Consider the following 15654-nt stretch of genomic DNA (forward strand, 5'->3'; position numbering starts at 1 on the left):
CCTGATACAACTGTTTAAATTAAGTCTTTTCCTCAATCTGCACTTGGTACAGATTCACTAATGACAAAGTGAAAGAGCAATTTATTAAGGAAAAACTGAAATATCAAATTTCCATAAGTATTCAAACCTTTTGCATCAAATTAGCATGAAAATTAGCTCAGGTGCCTCCCAAAATGTTTTTACACGTTGATTGAAGTCCACCTCTATAGAAGGCCTCACAGCTGGCAATGCATATCAGAGTAAACACCAAGCCATGAGGTCAAAGGAGCTGCCTGTAGAGCTCAGAGACAGGATTGTTGATAGGCACAGATCTGGGGAAGGCTACAAAAAGTTCTACTGCACTGAAGGTTCCCAAGAGCAAAGTGGCCTCCATAATACTGAAATGGAAGAAGTTTGGCATAACCAGGACTCTTCCAAGAGCTGGTCGCTCAGCCAAACTGAGCAGTTGTGGAAGAAGAGCGTTAATAAGAGCGGTGGCCAAGAACCCGATGGTCACTTTGACTGAGCTCCAGAGATCCTGTGTGGAGATGGGACAAAGTTCAGAAGGACAACCATCATTGCATCCTCCACTGATCTGGGCTTTATGGCAGAGTGACTAGACAGAAGCTTCTCCTCAGTGCAAAACACATGAAAGCTGCTTGGAGTTTGCAAAAAAAAAAAAAAAAGCGTTATGTCTGGAGGAAACCAGGCACCTTTTATCAGCTGCCCAATACCATCCCAACAGTGAAGCACGGTGGTGCCAGCATCAGGCTGTGGGGGTGTTTTTCAGCAGCAGGGACTGGGAGACTGGTCAGGGTTGAGGGAAAGCTGAATGGAGCAAAGTACATCCTCAATGAAAACCCAGCTCTCAGGACCCCAGACTGGGCTGAAGGTTCACCTTCCAACATGACAATAACCCTAAGCACACAGCCAAGACAACACAAGAGTGACAACTCAATGTCCTAGAGTGACCCAGCCAGAGCCCTGACTTGAACCCTGTCCAACATCTCTGGAGAGACCTGAAAATGGCACCCACTGATGGTCCCCATCCAACCTGACCGAGCTTGAGAAGATTTATAAAGAACAGAAACTCCTCCAAAGTGCAAAGCTTGTTGCATCACAATTGCTGCCAAAGATTGAATACTTAGGTAAATGTGATATTTCATTTTTTCTTTTTAATAAATTTACAGACATTCCTAAAATTCTGTTTTCACTTTGTCATAATGTGAAACTAAGTGTAGATTAATGAAGAAAAAAATACATTTAATACTATCAGGCTACAGCATAAAAAAATTGAAAAAGCAAAGGGGGTCTGAATGCACTGTAAATACTAAACACCTGAGGCAGGTGGGGCTGTTTGATTACAAATGAAAATGGAGAAATGGAAACATGCGCTAAAGACTTATTGGAAGCCATACAATTATACCTACTCTTTTAAAAGAAGACTGTTTATTTGAGGAAGCATTACAAAACAATTCTCAAAAATGTCAAAAAAAAAATGTACTGAGAACAACCGTGCCACGCTAAGTAAACACATAGCCGTCACCTCTGGGAAAAGAAAAATACTTCCAATCTGTCAGTTCCAGGTCCAAAGGGTGAAGAGGCTTTCCTTCCCAGTACAGAACACCCACAATACAAAGAGCTGAGTGCAACGATATGGAAAATGAATGGGAGCTTATTTTAAACAAATTTTTCCACTGACACTTGCACATTTGAGTTCTCACACTTGTGCACGTGTAATTGTTTGTCACATGGCTGCCCTCCCTCCCATCAGTAAAGACAGTCAGTGAGTCAGCATCGTCCCATCCATTAGAAAGGTGGGGTTCACTCCGTGGGTCTGAGCAGGACAAAGGGGCTTTACAGTGTTACTTGTCATTGTCTGCCTTGCTAGCCCACAGTAACAAATCGGCTGCCCTTACTGCTTTGTGCTGTGGCAGTTCGCTGATCTTTTAGGATGCGGAATCGCTCGTTCAAAGTCATCAGAGTTTGCTGTGGAAAGACAAGTTCATGAAAACATGTTAACACTTTGTTGACAAAGGAGACACAAATACTTGTAATTAAACTTGTTCATTCAACCACACAGCAACCTAAATAGCACACTCACTGGTTTCCCAACACTGTTAATGTCAAACTGTAGAGGAACTCCTTTGGGTATTTTCTTCTCCACCGTTTCCTCTTTGACAGGAGCAGCTCTGGCAGCTGGAGGATGCAGGGTCCAAGCAGTGGGAGGCCTTTGAACAAAAAGAAAAAACAAGGTTCTTGTCTGGAGGTGTCTTGAATGTGATGCTCAGTGTGAAAGCCATAAACATTCCATGACAAGCTATTATTCTATCTTTCTAAATAAAACTGAATAATGATTGCCTAAAATTGATGTCAAAATTATTATTTCTAAAACCTGGATATACTGATTTTGCAAAGTTTGTGTGGAGGGATACATACTCAGGCTGAGTTCTAGCTGAGGGGTTGTCAATTGAAATAGTCAGGATTCCGCTGCCAGTTGTTGATGTGCGCCACCTAGTGGACAAACGGACGTATTCTATTATATGACATGAATACAACCCTAAAAATTGGAAACAATGGTTTTCTTTCCCTTCCAAATGATTCACATCCTCTGATTTCCTCTTTCTCACACATGCATATGCAACAAAGGCTCATAATAAAAGCAATTCTGCCTGCATTTAATGCTTTGACTGCACTCATTGGAGTGTTTTTGAAGCTGCAGCCAAACTCACTGACACTGGGACATCCTACATCAGTTTTTGTGAGGATGTGTGCGTGCAGACCAAGACCTTCTGCACATACAGCAACAACAAACCATGGCTGACACCCCAACCCCAGGACGACTGCATCAGGCAAAGAGGATCAGGCCCTACAGAAGTGGGGACTGGGCCCAGAAACAAGCTGATAAAGGAAATCAGTGTAACAAAGAAGAACTACAGTAAGAGGATAAAAACAACTTATCAGCCAGAGACTGTCAGTTTGGAGTAGCCTGCAGTACATTGCCAACTACAGGAGACCATCCCCCCACTCTGAGGAAAACCTTTGACTGGCAGAGGACCTGAACAGCTTTTATTGCAGGCTTGAAAATAGTCCCATCACACTTCTCACCCATGTGAATGGACTGCCTGCAAGCCCCCAGTCATTGGTCTCATGAGGACAGGACAGTGATGAGTATATAGAGGCATGAAGTGGAACAGCTGGTCCACTGGTGCAGTCAGAACCATCTGGAGCTGAACCTGCTCAAGACTGTGGAGATGATGGTGAACTCCAGGAAAAGACCCCTGACTTCCTCCCTTTTCACCATTCTCAACACCACTATGTCAACTGTAGAAACTTTCAGGTTTCTATGATCCACAGTTTCCCAGGACTTGAAATGGACCTCCCACATAGACCTACAGAAGAAGAAGGCCCAGCAGAGATTGTACTTCCTGTGTCAGCTCAGGAAGTTTAACCTGCCACACGAGCTGCAGGTCACCTTCTACATTGCCAATATGCAGTCTGTCCTCTGCACTTCAATCACTGTCTGGTTTGGATCAACCGGTCGTGTACTGGTCCATGCCAGGAAACAGGGAAGGAGCATCTCTGCAGAGTCCTCCCCTCTGGGAGGCGCTATAGAGCACTGTATGGCAAAACCATCCTGCACAGAGACATTTGCTTTCCCCAGGCTGACACTCTGATAAACTATTAATGTCAGAGTGGCAGAGATAACCACAGTAAAATAATCACTGTGTGCATATTTGCACATCTGTTCCTTATAGTTAAATCCTTGCACTCATACGGCAATAATTCACACATTATATATATATATACACACACACACACACACACACACACACACACACACACAATACACACACACAAAAACCCTTTTCTCAATTGTTTTCAAACCTACTATCCTTCTTTCTTCTTCTACTTTATTTAATCCTTGTACATACAGAGAGCTAAGTGGACCTGAGTCAAATTCCATGTTTGTGTGCACAAGATTAGCGAATAAAGATGATTGTGATTTAAGCCAAAAAAGTCACTGAGATCAAAGAATACTCACTGGCGTGTTCTGACTGGAGGAGATCGAGAATTTGGCCTTTGCACCTGGGCTTGTACCTAAAAAAGAGGAAGAATGGTGCATTGACTCGATGTACAGTAGTCTAGAAACAAATTGCATCTTAATGCACCATGACAAACTTGTTATACCACATGTGAAAATGAAAATTCAGCTCATATTGACATTAATCTACAAATTCATTAACCTACTCATGAGCATAATGTACCTTGAGTCCCCTACGAAAAAGAAATGTAGCCTGGCGTGCTTCCCGCTGGGTCTGCTGGACAGGTGGTAGGGGTCTGCATGAAAGGAACAGTACTGAAATCCACATAGCTCTATCACACTGTACTGCATTATGTAGTTAAAGCCATAAGGCAATACACTTTGATCTGCATTCATTCATCAGTATCTTTCTAAACAGAGCTATACATTAGCATGAGTGCACTGTGGCACTGTATACAAGTTGTTAAATGACTTTCTCACCGTCGTCTCAACCGAAATGGTCTCCTGGTCTGTGTTGCATTCTGGCCTCTCTGTGGATCAGGCTGCCTGTATGGCCGCCTCTGAACATCTGGCTTCCTGTACTGAGCTTCACTGAGCTGAATCAAGGGCCTCATTTTCAGTCTTGTTTTCTAAAAAGGAAAGTGTGATAGACAACAGATAAAGTATAACCAAAGGGAACACTGAAAATCTACCACTCATCCTAAAACATTCAGCGTCACGGGGGGCTGGAGCCAATCCCAGCTGACACTGGGTGAGAAGGGAAGTACACCCTGGACAGATCACCAGTTTATCACAGGGCTGACACACACACACAGACAGAAATACTGACACTCGCTTTCGCACCTGCAGCATTTAGAGTCAACAATTAACCCAACCCCAAACTGGATTTCTTTGGGCTGCGGGAGGAACCAGAGGAAACCCACACAGACAAAGGAAGAGTATGCAAACTCCACACACAAAGGCCCCAGTTCTGAAGGGGATTTAAACACCAACCTTCTAGTCTAAACATTTAAACTGAATAATATGCCCACTGAAAAACATGATGAGGTACATTGTTTCAAAAAGCTGCTTTTTATTACCAGACTTTGCAAAATGTGTGCCCTCTAACACAACTACATACAGTTCTACATTCTGATTACATTTATTAGTGCACTATTTAAAAGGTGTAGTCCACAATAAGGTGTTGCCAGCCACAAACACATTACCAGAGACCATTAACTATCAGTGGGCTACCACAGACTTGCAGCCGCCTGCTAGTATTTCCTCCATTACCTGACTGCCTGGTGCTCTGGTGAGAGGGCCGACCCGTTTGAGCACGGCAGCTGGCCTCCTGGCTGCCAGTCCTGTGATCACCCCTTGACCCCGTCGCCGTCCCGCAGGGTGAGGGACCTTTCTGTTTCTTAATTTAGGTGCTCCTCCTCGGGGTACGCCACCCCCTGGTAAATAAAACATGACTTCCTTTACACACGTAAAGAGTTAGCGCTAACCCAAACAACAACCGAGACAGACACAGCACACACCTCGTTGGACTGGACCTGCAGTTCTCGGCGAAACTCCCTTTCCTTGGGTTAAACGACCTTTCTTCTTGACTGGTCGACGGTTCCCAGTGGCCTGTCTCCTTTTTAACTGCTGCTCCTTTCTGTTCAGCCGAATGATGTCATCTGTTAAATTTATAACACGAATAATTAGAAACAAGAGCGTCTGAATGTGTTTAGCTAACGTTAGCCAGTTAGCTACTGAGGACCTCACCTAATGACATGTCGACTTTATCCGGAGCCCCCGCTTTCCTCCCCCGACCCGCTGTAAAATTAACGCTGTTCATATTTTTAAAATCACGACACAACAACCCCGAAGTGTAAATAGAAACACGAGCGCGAACAACAACTGTGCGGGCTGTTCGTCGCCTTTTGAAGCTACAACCGAAACAGACCTCCCCCTAACGTAAACGGCGCCGCGCATGCCCTGTGGTTACAATGGCATTCCGGGAAATGTAGTTCAGTCCATCAAAGCGCTGTTACAAAACGTAAACACCAGCGTGTTGATGTAACTGGTTGTGTAAAGGAAATAGGATACACGCTAAGCTCTGATGTCTGGCGTTTTTCTTTGACTTAGCTCTGACGTTTCTTTCAAAGTTGAGCTGAGACGGTTTTATTTCACGTTTTATTCACCGCATGTTTTTCTGTCTTTGGAGGAGGTAAGTTATAACTTGTTTCCTTAGCATCATGGTGCTATTTATCTCTTTCATTTGCTATTTCGATTGGCTCGTGTCATCGTACTCACATTTTAGCAGCTTGTCGTTTCTGCATGTATCTTTTTTTACCATTATCACCGTGTTTGTTGTTGTTTACTGCATCTCATCCTCTTCCTCCGCACCCAGGCGATCCTTGAAGCGTCTTATCCTCAGTGATCCGAGGTCAAGCCAAGTACTCGCCTTCCTCCAGTTCTCCAGCAGTGAAACCATCATGTCAGGCAGAAAACGCAAAGCAGCTCGTGTTCCCGCCGGGGAAGAGCCCAGCGCCAAGCAGCAGAAGCAGCAGCAGCAGAAGCAGCAGCAGAAGCAGCAGAAGCAGCAGCAGAAGCAGCAGAAGCAGCAGCAGAGAGCTGCGGGCCTGGTGGAGCAGCTGAGGTCAGAGGATAAGGAGATGAAGTTCAACGAGAAGCGCATTCGCTTCATGTCTGACACTGAAAAGATAAAGCAGGGCTCAGAGGGTGTCCTGTACTGGATGTCAAGAGACCACAGAGTACAAGGTAAACACTCATAGATCAACAAAGAGAGATCTTTTTGGTGTTTCTACCTGTCTCTTATGCAGCATGTGTGTTTTAGATAACTGGGCACTGATTCATGCCCATCAGCTTGCTCTGAAGGAGAAACTTCCTCTGCACGTCTCCTTCTGCCTGGTTGTCCCAAAATCAGAGCTGTCCACACTGAGACATTACAGCTTCATGTTCAAAGGTCTGGAAGAAGTTGCAAAGGTACAGACTTTCTGATTTTCCAGTAAATTCCATTAACACATTACTCAGATTCTCTTTTTTAATTTGATTCACAGTAAACAAATACATAGCTGAATATACTGTATACTCAGACCATGAAATAATACCACCATAAATGAAATTGATTCCTTTCTTATTAAAAAAAAAAGTTAGAAAATTAAATCTTCCTCTGGTAACTTTACCTGGACATTTGCCATCTATGCAGTTTTACTTATAAAATATTGCATTGAAACAATGAGTCAATAGTTTGATTAAGGTTAATTCATGGAAACAGTCTTGAGAATCTATTAACAATTTAGGTAGGTTTTTGTTTACTTGATTTTAATTAAAATATCCTTGGGTAAAATTAGATGCACTGCACTGTGCAAATTATGTCTTTTGCACTTTCTTCAGTGATTTGTTATCCAGGCAGTTGTACCCACAACCCAGTTTACAAGATTACTCTCTTGCTCCTATCAAACAGGAATGTAAAAACTTAGACATCCAGTTCCACTTGCTTCACGGTCCAGCAGGAGAAGTTCTTCCTGGCTTTGTGTCAGACCACAGCCTGGGAGCAGTGGTGACGGACTTCTCCCCTCTCAGAGAGCCATTGCAGTGGTTGGAGGATGTCAAAAAGAGGCTTCCAAAAGATATTCCCCTCATACAGGTAACGACATGATCTCAGAGAGGTGTTGTATAGTTGACTGGACACTGTATTCTGTATTATTTCCTGCCATTCCATTTTCTGCCACTATTTTTATTATCTATTGTTATGATCACAAAGTAATTTGCTATGGTTATCTTTTTAAAAAATAGCACTTTGTGAATAATTCTTTATATAGCCAAAGAAAGAAAGAACTTGATGGATTACTTTTACATGCTGAATTCATAAGAAGGAATGGATAATTAACAATTTGCTGTAGACAGTGTTATATAAAGTGTGTAAAGTTCCCCTAACGCAACAAATAAAAAAATGCATTTTTTTTTTCAAGTTAGTCTGGGCGACAAAAGGACTGTCCTATTTGTTTAAATTTTGCAATAACTGCAGTATATTTGTCTTTCATGCAAGAAACAAAAGAAGAACATCTTGAACATCTGCTGCTTGTCTTGTCAGTGCCCCTGCTGTCTTATTTTTTGTGGTTATACTCCAGTCACACAATATATTTTGTTTTGAGATGCAGCAAATGGGTATTACGTGTCTAGAATATTAATGTAAGCTGATGACAATCAAAACATGTGTAGGAGACAGACAACTCATGTTTATTGGTGCTGCAGCTGCTGGCATACAAGGATTACCAGTTATAAACATAAGGTTTGATTTATTTATTTATTTAAGCTCAGTGTTTATACTCCCTTCTGTAAACACTGAGTGTTCAATCCATACCTTGAAATATTTAGTTCAGGTTTATGTGTATTGCGCTTACTTGTGCCCATGTTTTTTTTCCAGCAGTATATCCTCATTTTTGTTACATGAGTAAAACACCTTATTATCCTTGTTATAGGTTGATGCCCATAATATTGTTCCCTGCTGGTTAGCATCCCCTAAACTTGAGTACTCTGCCAGGACGATCAGAGGAAAAATCACCAATCTTTTGCCAGAGTTCCTCACTGATTTTCCGCTGGTAGATAAACACCCCTATACAGCTACAAGAACTGCCAAGGTAAGTGCTGCAGTAACAGTGAAGGGCAAATGCATATTGCTGTGGGGGAAAATTTACAAGCTATTGTAAAGAGGAAAAAGAAGTCAAGCTTTTTAATGTCAAAGCACTTTTCGATTAGCCAAGACAACACTAACATAATTTGTCTTTTCCTAAAAATATGAAGTGCTTTGGAAGTACTTACTACATTTAGTACAAGGGTATGTAAGATGTCAGTGAGCTCATTGATGGTGAGTTTGAAGTCAGACTTGCAATAAAACACTTTTAACCTTCAGCTGTCTCTTCTCCTCTGCACATTATTTATTGATGAGTGAATACAAACATATAAACAGACCTTGTAGACTGTCCAAAAGTTAAAATTTCCTTCTAGATGTTAAAACTGCAGGGATGTGTGCTTTCAAGGTAGTGCTGTGATTGTTATGCTATTCACTTTTTGAGCCTCCTGATACCATGAGGTGAAGGGCTCAGAACTTATTTCACAGCTTTTGAAGTTTGCAATTCTAGATAACACCAAAGCGTATATGTTAGCTCTTCACTGTCAGCTGTGACCTCTGCTAAGTTTTCTGTTTTCTCCATTTTCCAACTCACAGCAAATAAACTGGGATAAAACCCTGGCCAGTCTGCAGGTTGACAGAACAGTAGGAGAGCCAGAGTGGGCTAAGCCAGGCACTAAAGCAGGGATGGCCATGTTGGAGTCCTTCATTGATGTGCGCCTTAAACTGTTTGGCACCCAGCGTAATGACCCAAATGCTGCTGCCCTCAGCCAGCTCTCCCCCTGGATCCGCTTCGGTCAGTAATACCAGGCATGAATGCAAAAAAAATATGATTTGGTTTCACAAAAGTCAGTGGTAAAACTCTGTTATGTCTTATAAAATGGAAATATGACACAGACGATTTAAAGGAAGCTTTATCAACTCTTCACATCTTTCTTTCATACTTGTGACCTAAACTTCCTGTATCAGGTTTTCTTGTCTGTCTAAAATCCTAAAATTGCTGCAGATGCCTTTCAAGAGGAAAACAGTCCTTCAGTCACATCAATCAGGCTTTTGACCTAGTCATAACACAGTAACTGCCCAAACTGATATAATAGTTGTCAAATAAGGTGCTTTCTATTGGTTTTGATTATTCTGAGTTTTTGGCAATGGTTTAAAATCAAGTCCCAAAGTGATACAGGTGTCCTACAAGGATTAATAACAGTGCCTCTGTTAATTATTCTATACACAAATAATTATTTTCTAGCTGAATACTTAAATATATTTTTTTATGTTGTTGATAGCATCTTATATTTCACTGGCCCAGATGCATACAAAACCTTATGAATGTTACAGACCACTTTAAATCATGTTTTTAAGCAAAGCAAAAAAAGCTTTATGGTACATCAAACTGTAAAAGTACTTAGGAATTTTGTAATGGTAGATTTTCTTTGTAAAACTCACATTAAACATTCATAAACAAAAAAATCTGTTTGGACTCTTAGACTACAGCAAAGCTTGCTTCTCTTTTCAAAATAGAAGAACCATCCTCCACACTAACACACTATCTACCTGGATAGTCTTGCTTTTTAAGTTGTCAAGATATTGTGTATTATCAGATGAGTTCAGATGGCCATGACACCTGATTACAGAATAGGTTAGCTCTAAATGTTTCTTGTACCAGCTCTGGGAAAAGTGGCGAAGACAACCATTTATTATTGCCTACCTATTATGTTCATCGTTACCATCTTTACGTTTATCATCTTAAACCAGCTCTTCTCCCTTCGATCAGGCCAACTGTCAGCCCAGCGTGTGGCACTGGAAGTTAAGCGCTGTGGGAAAAATGCAGGTCAGTCTGTCTCCTCCTTCATTGAGGAGCTGGTGGTACGCAGGGAGCTGACTGACAACTTCTGCTTCTACAACAAGAAATATGACAGTGTGGAGGGTCAGTTGAAATGTCATCAAATCACATCCTTGACACTCTGTTGTAATAAGTGTCCAATTAGTTACTTCAATCAGATTTAGGGTTATCTGCTCAGAAACTGAACTAATTTGTTAATTAATTGTGAAATTATGTTGTTGTGTGCATTTTCCACTCAGGTGCATATGATTGGGCTCAGAAGACTCTGAAAGATCATGCCAAAGACAAAAGGCCGTATCTTTACACACGTGAGCAGCTGGAGAATGCAAAGACACATGACAAACTGTGGAACGCAGCTCAGGTACAACATTTAGTCCAGAATACACCAGGTCTCAGTAATGAAGTGTTTCTGATACAAAAACATTTGCAGTCATTCTGTGCTTTGTTTCTTACTTCTATTCATTGCATTTCTCCATTAGTATCAGATGGTCACTGAGGGAAAGATGCATGGTTTCATGAGGATGTACTGGGCCAAAAAGATTCTGGAGTGGACTTCATCACCAGAGGAAGCACTCTCCATTGCGCTCTACCTGAATGACCGCTATGAACTGGATGGTCAGGACCCTAATGGCTTTGTCGGTAAGGACATATATTACATTTTTATTTGGGCATGTTTCATACTGATTATCTCAACTGATTGCCCACTTACCAAAGACCTTCTGCTGTTTTTCCCTCCTTCAGGTTGTATGTGGTCTATTTGCGGCATTCATGACCAGGGCTGGGCAGAGAGACCTATTTTTGGAAAGATTCGCTACATGAATTACAAAGGTTGCACTCGGAAATTTGACGTAGCCCAGTTTGAGCGAAAGTACTGCCCTAAAAAGCTTTAAGGCATAACATGTTTTTAAGGATGCGAACAAAATGCCCAGCAGCTTATATCTCCTCCACCTTTACCTTTGGGATCAATTATGCAGCTTCGCTGGAAAGCTGTTTGTTTTTTTTTCGTTTTGTTTTATTTGTTCCATCCAACTGAAGTCATAAAGCATTCTCTGTTGACTTACGGTTTTTTACAGCAGTTTTTAAATGAGTTTTACTGTAATTTGATACTGTTATTACAATCTAAAATAAAGCAAATTTTCTCTTAAGAGACTTGTTCACTCTTGTTTGTTTTTACTTAAATATTTCACACGCCCAGTCACTTAGAACTGAAAACATGTGGAAGAGAAAAATTATTTTATTTGAAAAATTGGTTCTTTAACCCAAAATAAGAATAAACAAAAAAGCAAATATACTGAGATATATTACATCTTAAAACTGTTTTTATTATGAGTCCTATCACAGACAAGAACTGAGTTAAAACAATTATATGCCAAGAAAAACAATGAAAACATCGTATGGGGTACAGTTAATTGGTTAGATGCCTAGTTATTTTTGTTTGAATAATGGTCTATTTGGGAGTGCATGTAACTATCAATTCCTTATAAATTTCTCATAAGTCTCACTTGTTACACAGATGTCCCATGGGAAAATGCTTAACAAGTGACATATTATCAGTTGCGCCACCATGTGGTCACTTCTACATCTTTTATTTTCCACATTCTCTTACTCCCATGTGCTTATAGCTGTTAATATGCTTTTGCTTCGACATCATCTAGCTGATCAATTCTCGCAGCAGCAGCTTCCAGCAATCACATTTCTGCCTCATTTTCTTCAGGAAATGCACATTCTAGTTGCTTTCTCAATCTGGGGTTTTATGTTTTTAATTTGTAGAAATTTCTAGCTCTCATTTTTGTGAGTGAAAGTGGAGATGAAACCCATCACATTTCCCATTATGGTTGATTTGTACTGTAATTTCACAGCCCCCACATTCTGCTCACACAGTTCCTTAAAGTTAAATGACACTGTCTGCTACATATTGTTATATGAAAGTCAGCAGGCGGTGATGACAGCGGTGCTCCTGAAAAACCATAACTGGAGTGTTACTGTGATCCAGACAGGTAAATGAGTCTAGTTGTAGAGCTGTGCAAAACCCAGCGACCCAGCGAAATCATCTTTCCCATGAGCCTCTATTCTTCATCACCTCGATGTGTACGAATGACTTCTTCCTTTCAACTGCACGTCACCCACAGCTGAGACAAGACAGCCCAGTGGAAAGGCTCTTGTAGCTTGGCAGTACAGATAAGTACACCACTTCAACAACACTATTAGACATTTAACCAGCATTTCCATGCTGGAGATGATCATCTTAAAGTAATCTAAATGAAAACAAATGCAAAGACTCATATTTATTTTGCTCTGGGTACAACCACTAGTAAGAACAGTAACTCTGCACATCTTACCAGCAGCTCTTATTTTCAGAAGCATATTTTTGTTAAATACTAGAAAATTAATGAAGGATATGGTTCATATAAATGTGGGGGAGTGTGTATTAGATCAATTTAAAGTATTTTTATAATGTAATACTTCAAAAGCACCTGACTAATCAGCTTCATCGCTTGTACCACTGACAAACCTGAAGTTTATTCTCCAGTTTCACATCATTAACTTTTATATTCACATCCTATTCATTCCCAGGGAAATTTTAAACACTGTGCTTTTAAACAGGAACCATTTTACATTCACATTTTGCATTGACACCATGTTTAATTTGGCTCTCAAAGCTATACAACAATAAATAGGCTTCACACTATATACAGCATATACACTAAAGACATTCTCCTAATAAACAAATAGAAAATGATTTACATATGAGACACTTGATAGGTTGTATTTCCATTGCAAAACAATGCTGTTGTAGCAGGTGTATGATTTTCCCTCCACTTTCTACATTTTTTCTGTTAGTTTGTCACTATCTGTTGGTAACGTTCTTCGACTTGCTTCAGCTCAGAAGATCCTAAGTCCATTTTATGCTTTATTCCATTTAATTTAAGATGCTACTGACACAGTCAGTATAAATTCTCTTTTCCTTAGCAACTTGGTAAAAACATTATTAATGACACACCTACACAGCATATTTGGTGACTTGCAGGTTACATTTGTTCAGTTTTTGCAGGGAGCAGGAGACACACTCCAGGCTAAATATACTTCTCTCTCCACCACCTTCAATACTTGCTCTCTGTGCAGCTGCAAGACAATGAGCAGGTAGAGCATGCTAATTGTCAGCATGGGGAGCAGGAAGAAGACCACTGTGGAAATCAGGATAATCAGGTTGTACATCCAGGTAGACTTGACCACATCTTAGAATGAAGATGTAACGATATGGGATAACATAGATATGACAGAAGTACCATGATCCCACAGGTACTAAGAGTATTACAAATTTAAATGGCACTGCAAAAGGTTCTTGACCCTTTTTAGACCAATAGTAATGTGGTATAAGGGTGGCAACATCAGTCTGTCAGTCAAGCACAGCAGTAGTAAGTATGAACTGAAACGCACAGTAATACGTAGCTGTACAGTCATTTTGGATGGATTACTACTTATGTTCATGGTTTCTAGAGAATGAACCTTTAGGGCTTTGATTATTGTGTGTTTTTTTATATAGTGCTAGGTTCACATTTGTGGACTGATCCATATGACATTTTATACAGATGTTCATGTCCCTCTCAGGATGAACTGTAATAACGTCTGGGATCAGTACTTCCAGGATATGTTAACATCTAAATTTGAGTTTTTATGACCAAATCTCTGCAAAATTTATAACATTCCCGTTAGTCTCCCCTGTAATTTTTTAAAACTAATTAACAAACACTAACATACTAAACTAAATTAGAATACAGAAAAAAGAAATGCGTAAACACATAACAAAAATAATTATCATATACATACAGATAAATTGCAGATCGGGGAAACTGTCATCCAAACTTCGGAGGCAGCACTACAATCCCATGCAGACTAGTGCTGGGCACAGCACACAACACTGACAGCACCCAGAGCACGAAAAATGACCTTCTTGACATGTGCATGCGTGGTCCTGTGTTTGACTTTGAGGGGATGGACCACTGCCATGTAGCGCTCTATGCTGAGTGCTGTGACATTCAGGATGGAGGCAAAGCAGACAGTCTCAAATAGGAAGATTTTGAAGTAGCAGCCCCCCTCTCTGAGCAGGAAGGGGTAATTCTGCCACATCTCATAGAGCTCTAATGGCATGCCCAGCAGCAGCACCAGCAGGTCAGACACGGCCAAGCTCAACAAATAGTAGTTGGTGGGTGTTTGCATCACCTTGGAGAGCAAAATAACCACACAGGTCAGAGAATTGCCCACAACATCCACCATGAAAAGGATGAGGTATGTGATGCAGATAGGAAGAAACACAGGGGACTTCAGGGGCCCCAGGTGCCTGGCCATGTACTCATCTTCGCTCAAACACGTCATTCAGATCTTGTTCAGTAGCATTGGCCAGCACCCAGGAGAGATTTATCCCACACAGCACAGCAACCTCAGGGCAGCCTTCATCATTGAAAACTGCGGCACCAGGTGTGAGAAGATCTGTGAGGGAACAGTTCAGCTCTGGCATGTTGGAGATAGGCAAGGAGGATGCTGTGTTTCTAAAAATAATGGAAAAAAGTAAAGAGAGGTTCAGTTTATTCTTCATGAGGAGTACTACTGAGCCAGTGATAAACATTGTATATTTTTTTCACTGGCTACTTGACACCTCCAGCTTTACAGATTCCAGATGATAAAAACTGGATTCAGTTTTTAGCATGTTTGAAGTTACCAAAAACCTGAGACACTATTTTTAATAGATCTGATACAAATAGTAAAGTGTTGTTAGCAAACAGCTGTAACTAGAGCTGGTCTATGACATTAACCAGGAACATGTGCTCATAGAACCACAAAGAAACACCCTTTGACAACAGTTTACCAAAAACTGGTATGCACCATCACCATGGCAGCTATCTATCTCTTTCTCTCATTAGCTAAAGTATGTTTTATATATTCTCCCACAAAAAATCTACTATTGAACTAACAATACTGTTCTCCTATTAGGAATTTCTGAAAGAAAGGACCTAGAGAAGCATCTGTTTAGATTCTCACACTGGATTTGTACGTCCAACATGGAACCAAATTATTTAGATTAAAAAAACCAAACCTGTAGAACCTTTAGAACCTCAGATTTCCTGCTGCTGAACTGATAATAAAGTATTTGAAAATCAAAAGAACTCTATA

General features: G+C 40.8%; 2 protein-coding genes and 1 pseudogene across 5 annotated transcripts; 1 reads left to right on the plus strand and 2 right to left on the minus strand.

The window, feature by feature from the left end:
* Positions 1-1134: 1134 nt before the first annotated feature.
* On the minus strand, positions 1135-6439 carry LOC113134508 (UAP56-interacting factor). Of its 3 annotated transcripts, XM_026313916.1 has the most exons (10): positions 5774-5969; positions 5545-5685; positions 5297-5460; positions 4591-4653; positions 4505-4560; positions 4248-4320; positions 4025-4080; positions 2419-2493; positions 2084-2210; positions 1135-1968 (listed from the first exon to the last, which is right to left on the minus strand). In XM_026313916.1, the coding sequence occupies exons 1-10, from the start codon at positions 5844-5846 to the stop codon at positions 1867-1869; spliced, it is 930 nt and encodes a 309-aa protein (XP_026169701.1). In that variant the 5' UTR covers positions 5847-5969; the 3' UTR covers positions 1135-1866. The 3 variants fall into 3 exon arrangements, with proteins under 3 accessions (XP_026169701.1, XP_026169700.1, XP_026169699.1); XM_026313915.2 differs by lacking the exon at positions 5774-5969 and adding an exon at positions 6305-6439 and having other exon boundaries at positions 4505-4653; XM_026313914.1 differs by having other exon boundaries at positions 4505-4653.
* Positions 6042-11632, plus strand: cpdp (CPD photolyase). Of its 2 annotated transcripts, XM_026313913.2 has the most exons (11): positions 6043-6218; positions 6402-6559; positions 6611-6772; positions 6849-6997; positions 7479-7661; positions 8497-8655; positions 9243-9441; positions 10417-10569; positions 10725-10846; positions 10965-11124; positions 11227-11632. In XM_026313913.2, exons 1-11 carry the CDS (start codon positions 6196-6198, stop codon positions 11373-11375), a joined length of 1617 nt encoding a protein of 538 aa, XP_026169698.1. In that variant the 5' UTR covers positions 6043-6195; the 3' UTR covers positions 11376-11632. The 2 variants fall into 2 exon arrangements, with proteins under 2 accessions (XP_026169697.1, XP_026169698.1); XM_026313912.2 differs by having other exon boundaries at positions 6042-6218; positions 6402-6772.
* Positions 11633-13486: 1854 nt separating this feature from the next.
* On the minus strand, positions 13487-15001 carry LOC113134137 (neuromedin-U receptor 1-like; annotated as a pseudogene).
* Between the last annotated feature and the right edge of the window lie 653 nt (positions 15002-15654).

This window comes from Mastacembelus armatus, chromosome 17 (genome assembly GCF_900324485.2).
Source record: "Mastacembelus armatus chromosome 17, fMasArm1.2, whole genome shotgun sequence".
In the NCBI taxonomy this organism is placed as follows: Eukaryota; Metazoa; Chordata; class Actinopteri; order Synbranchiformes; family Mastacembelidae; genus Mastacembelus; species Mastacembelus armatus.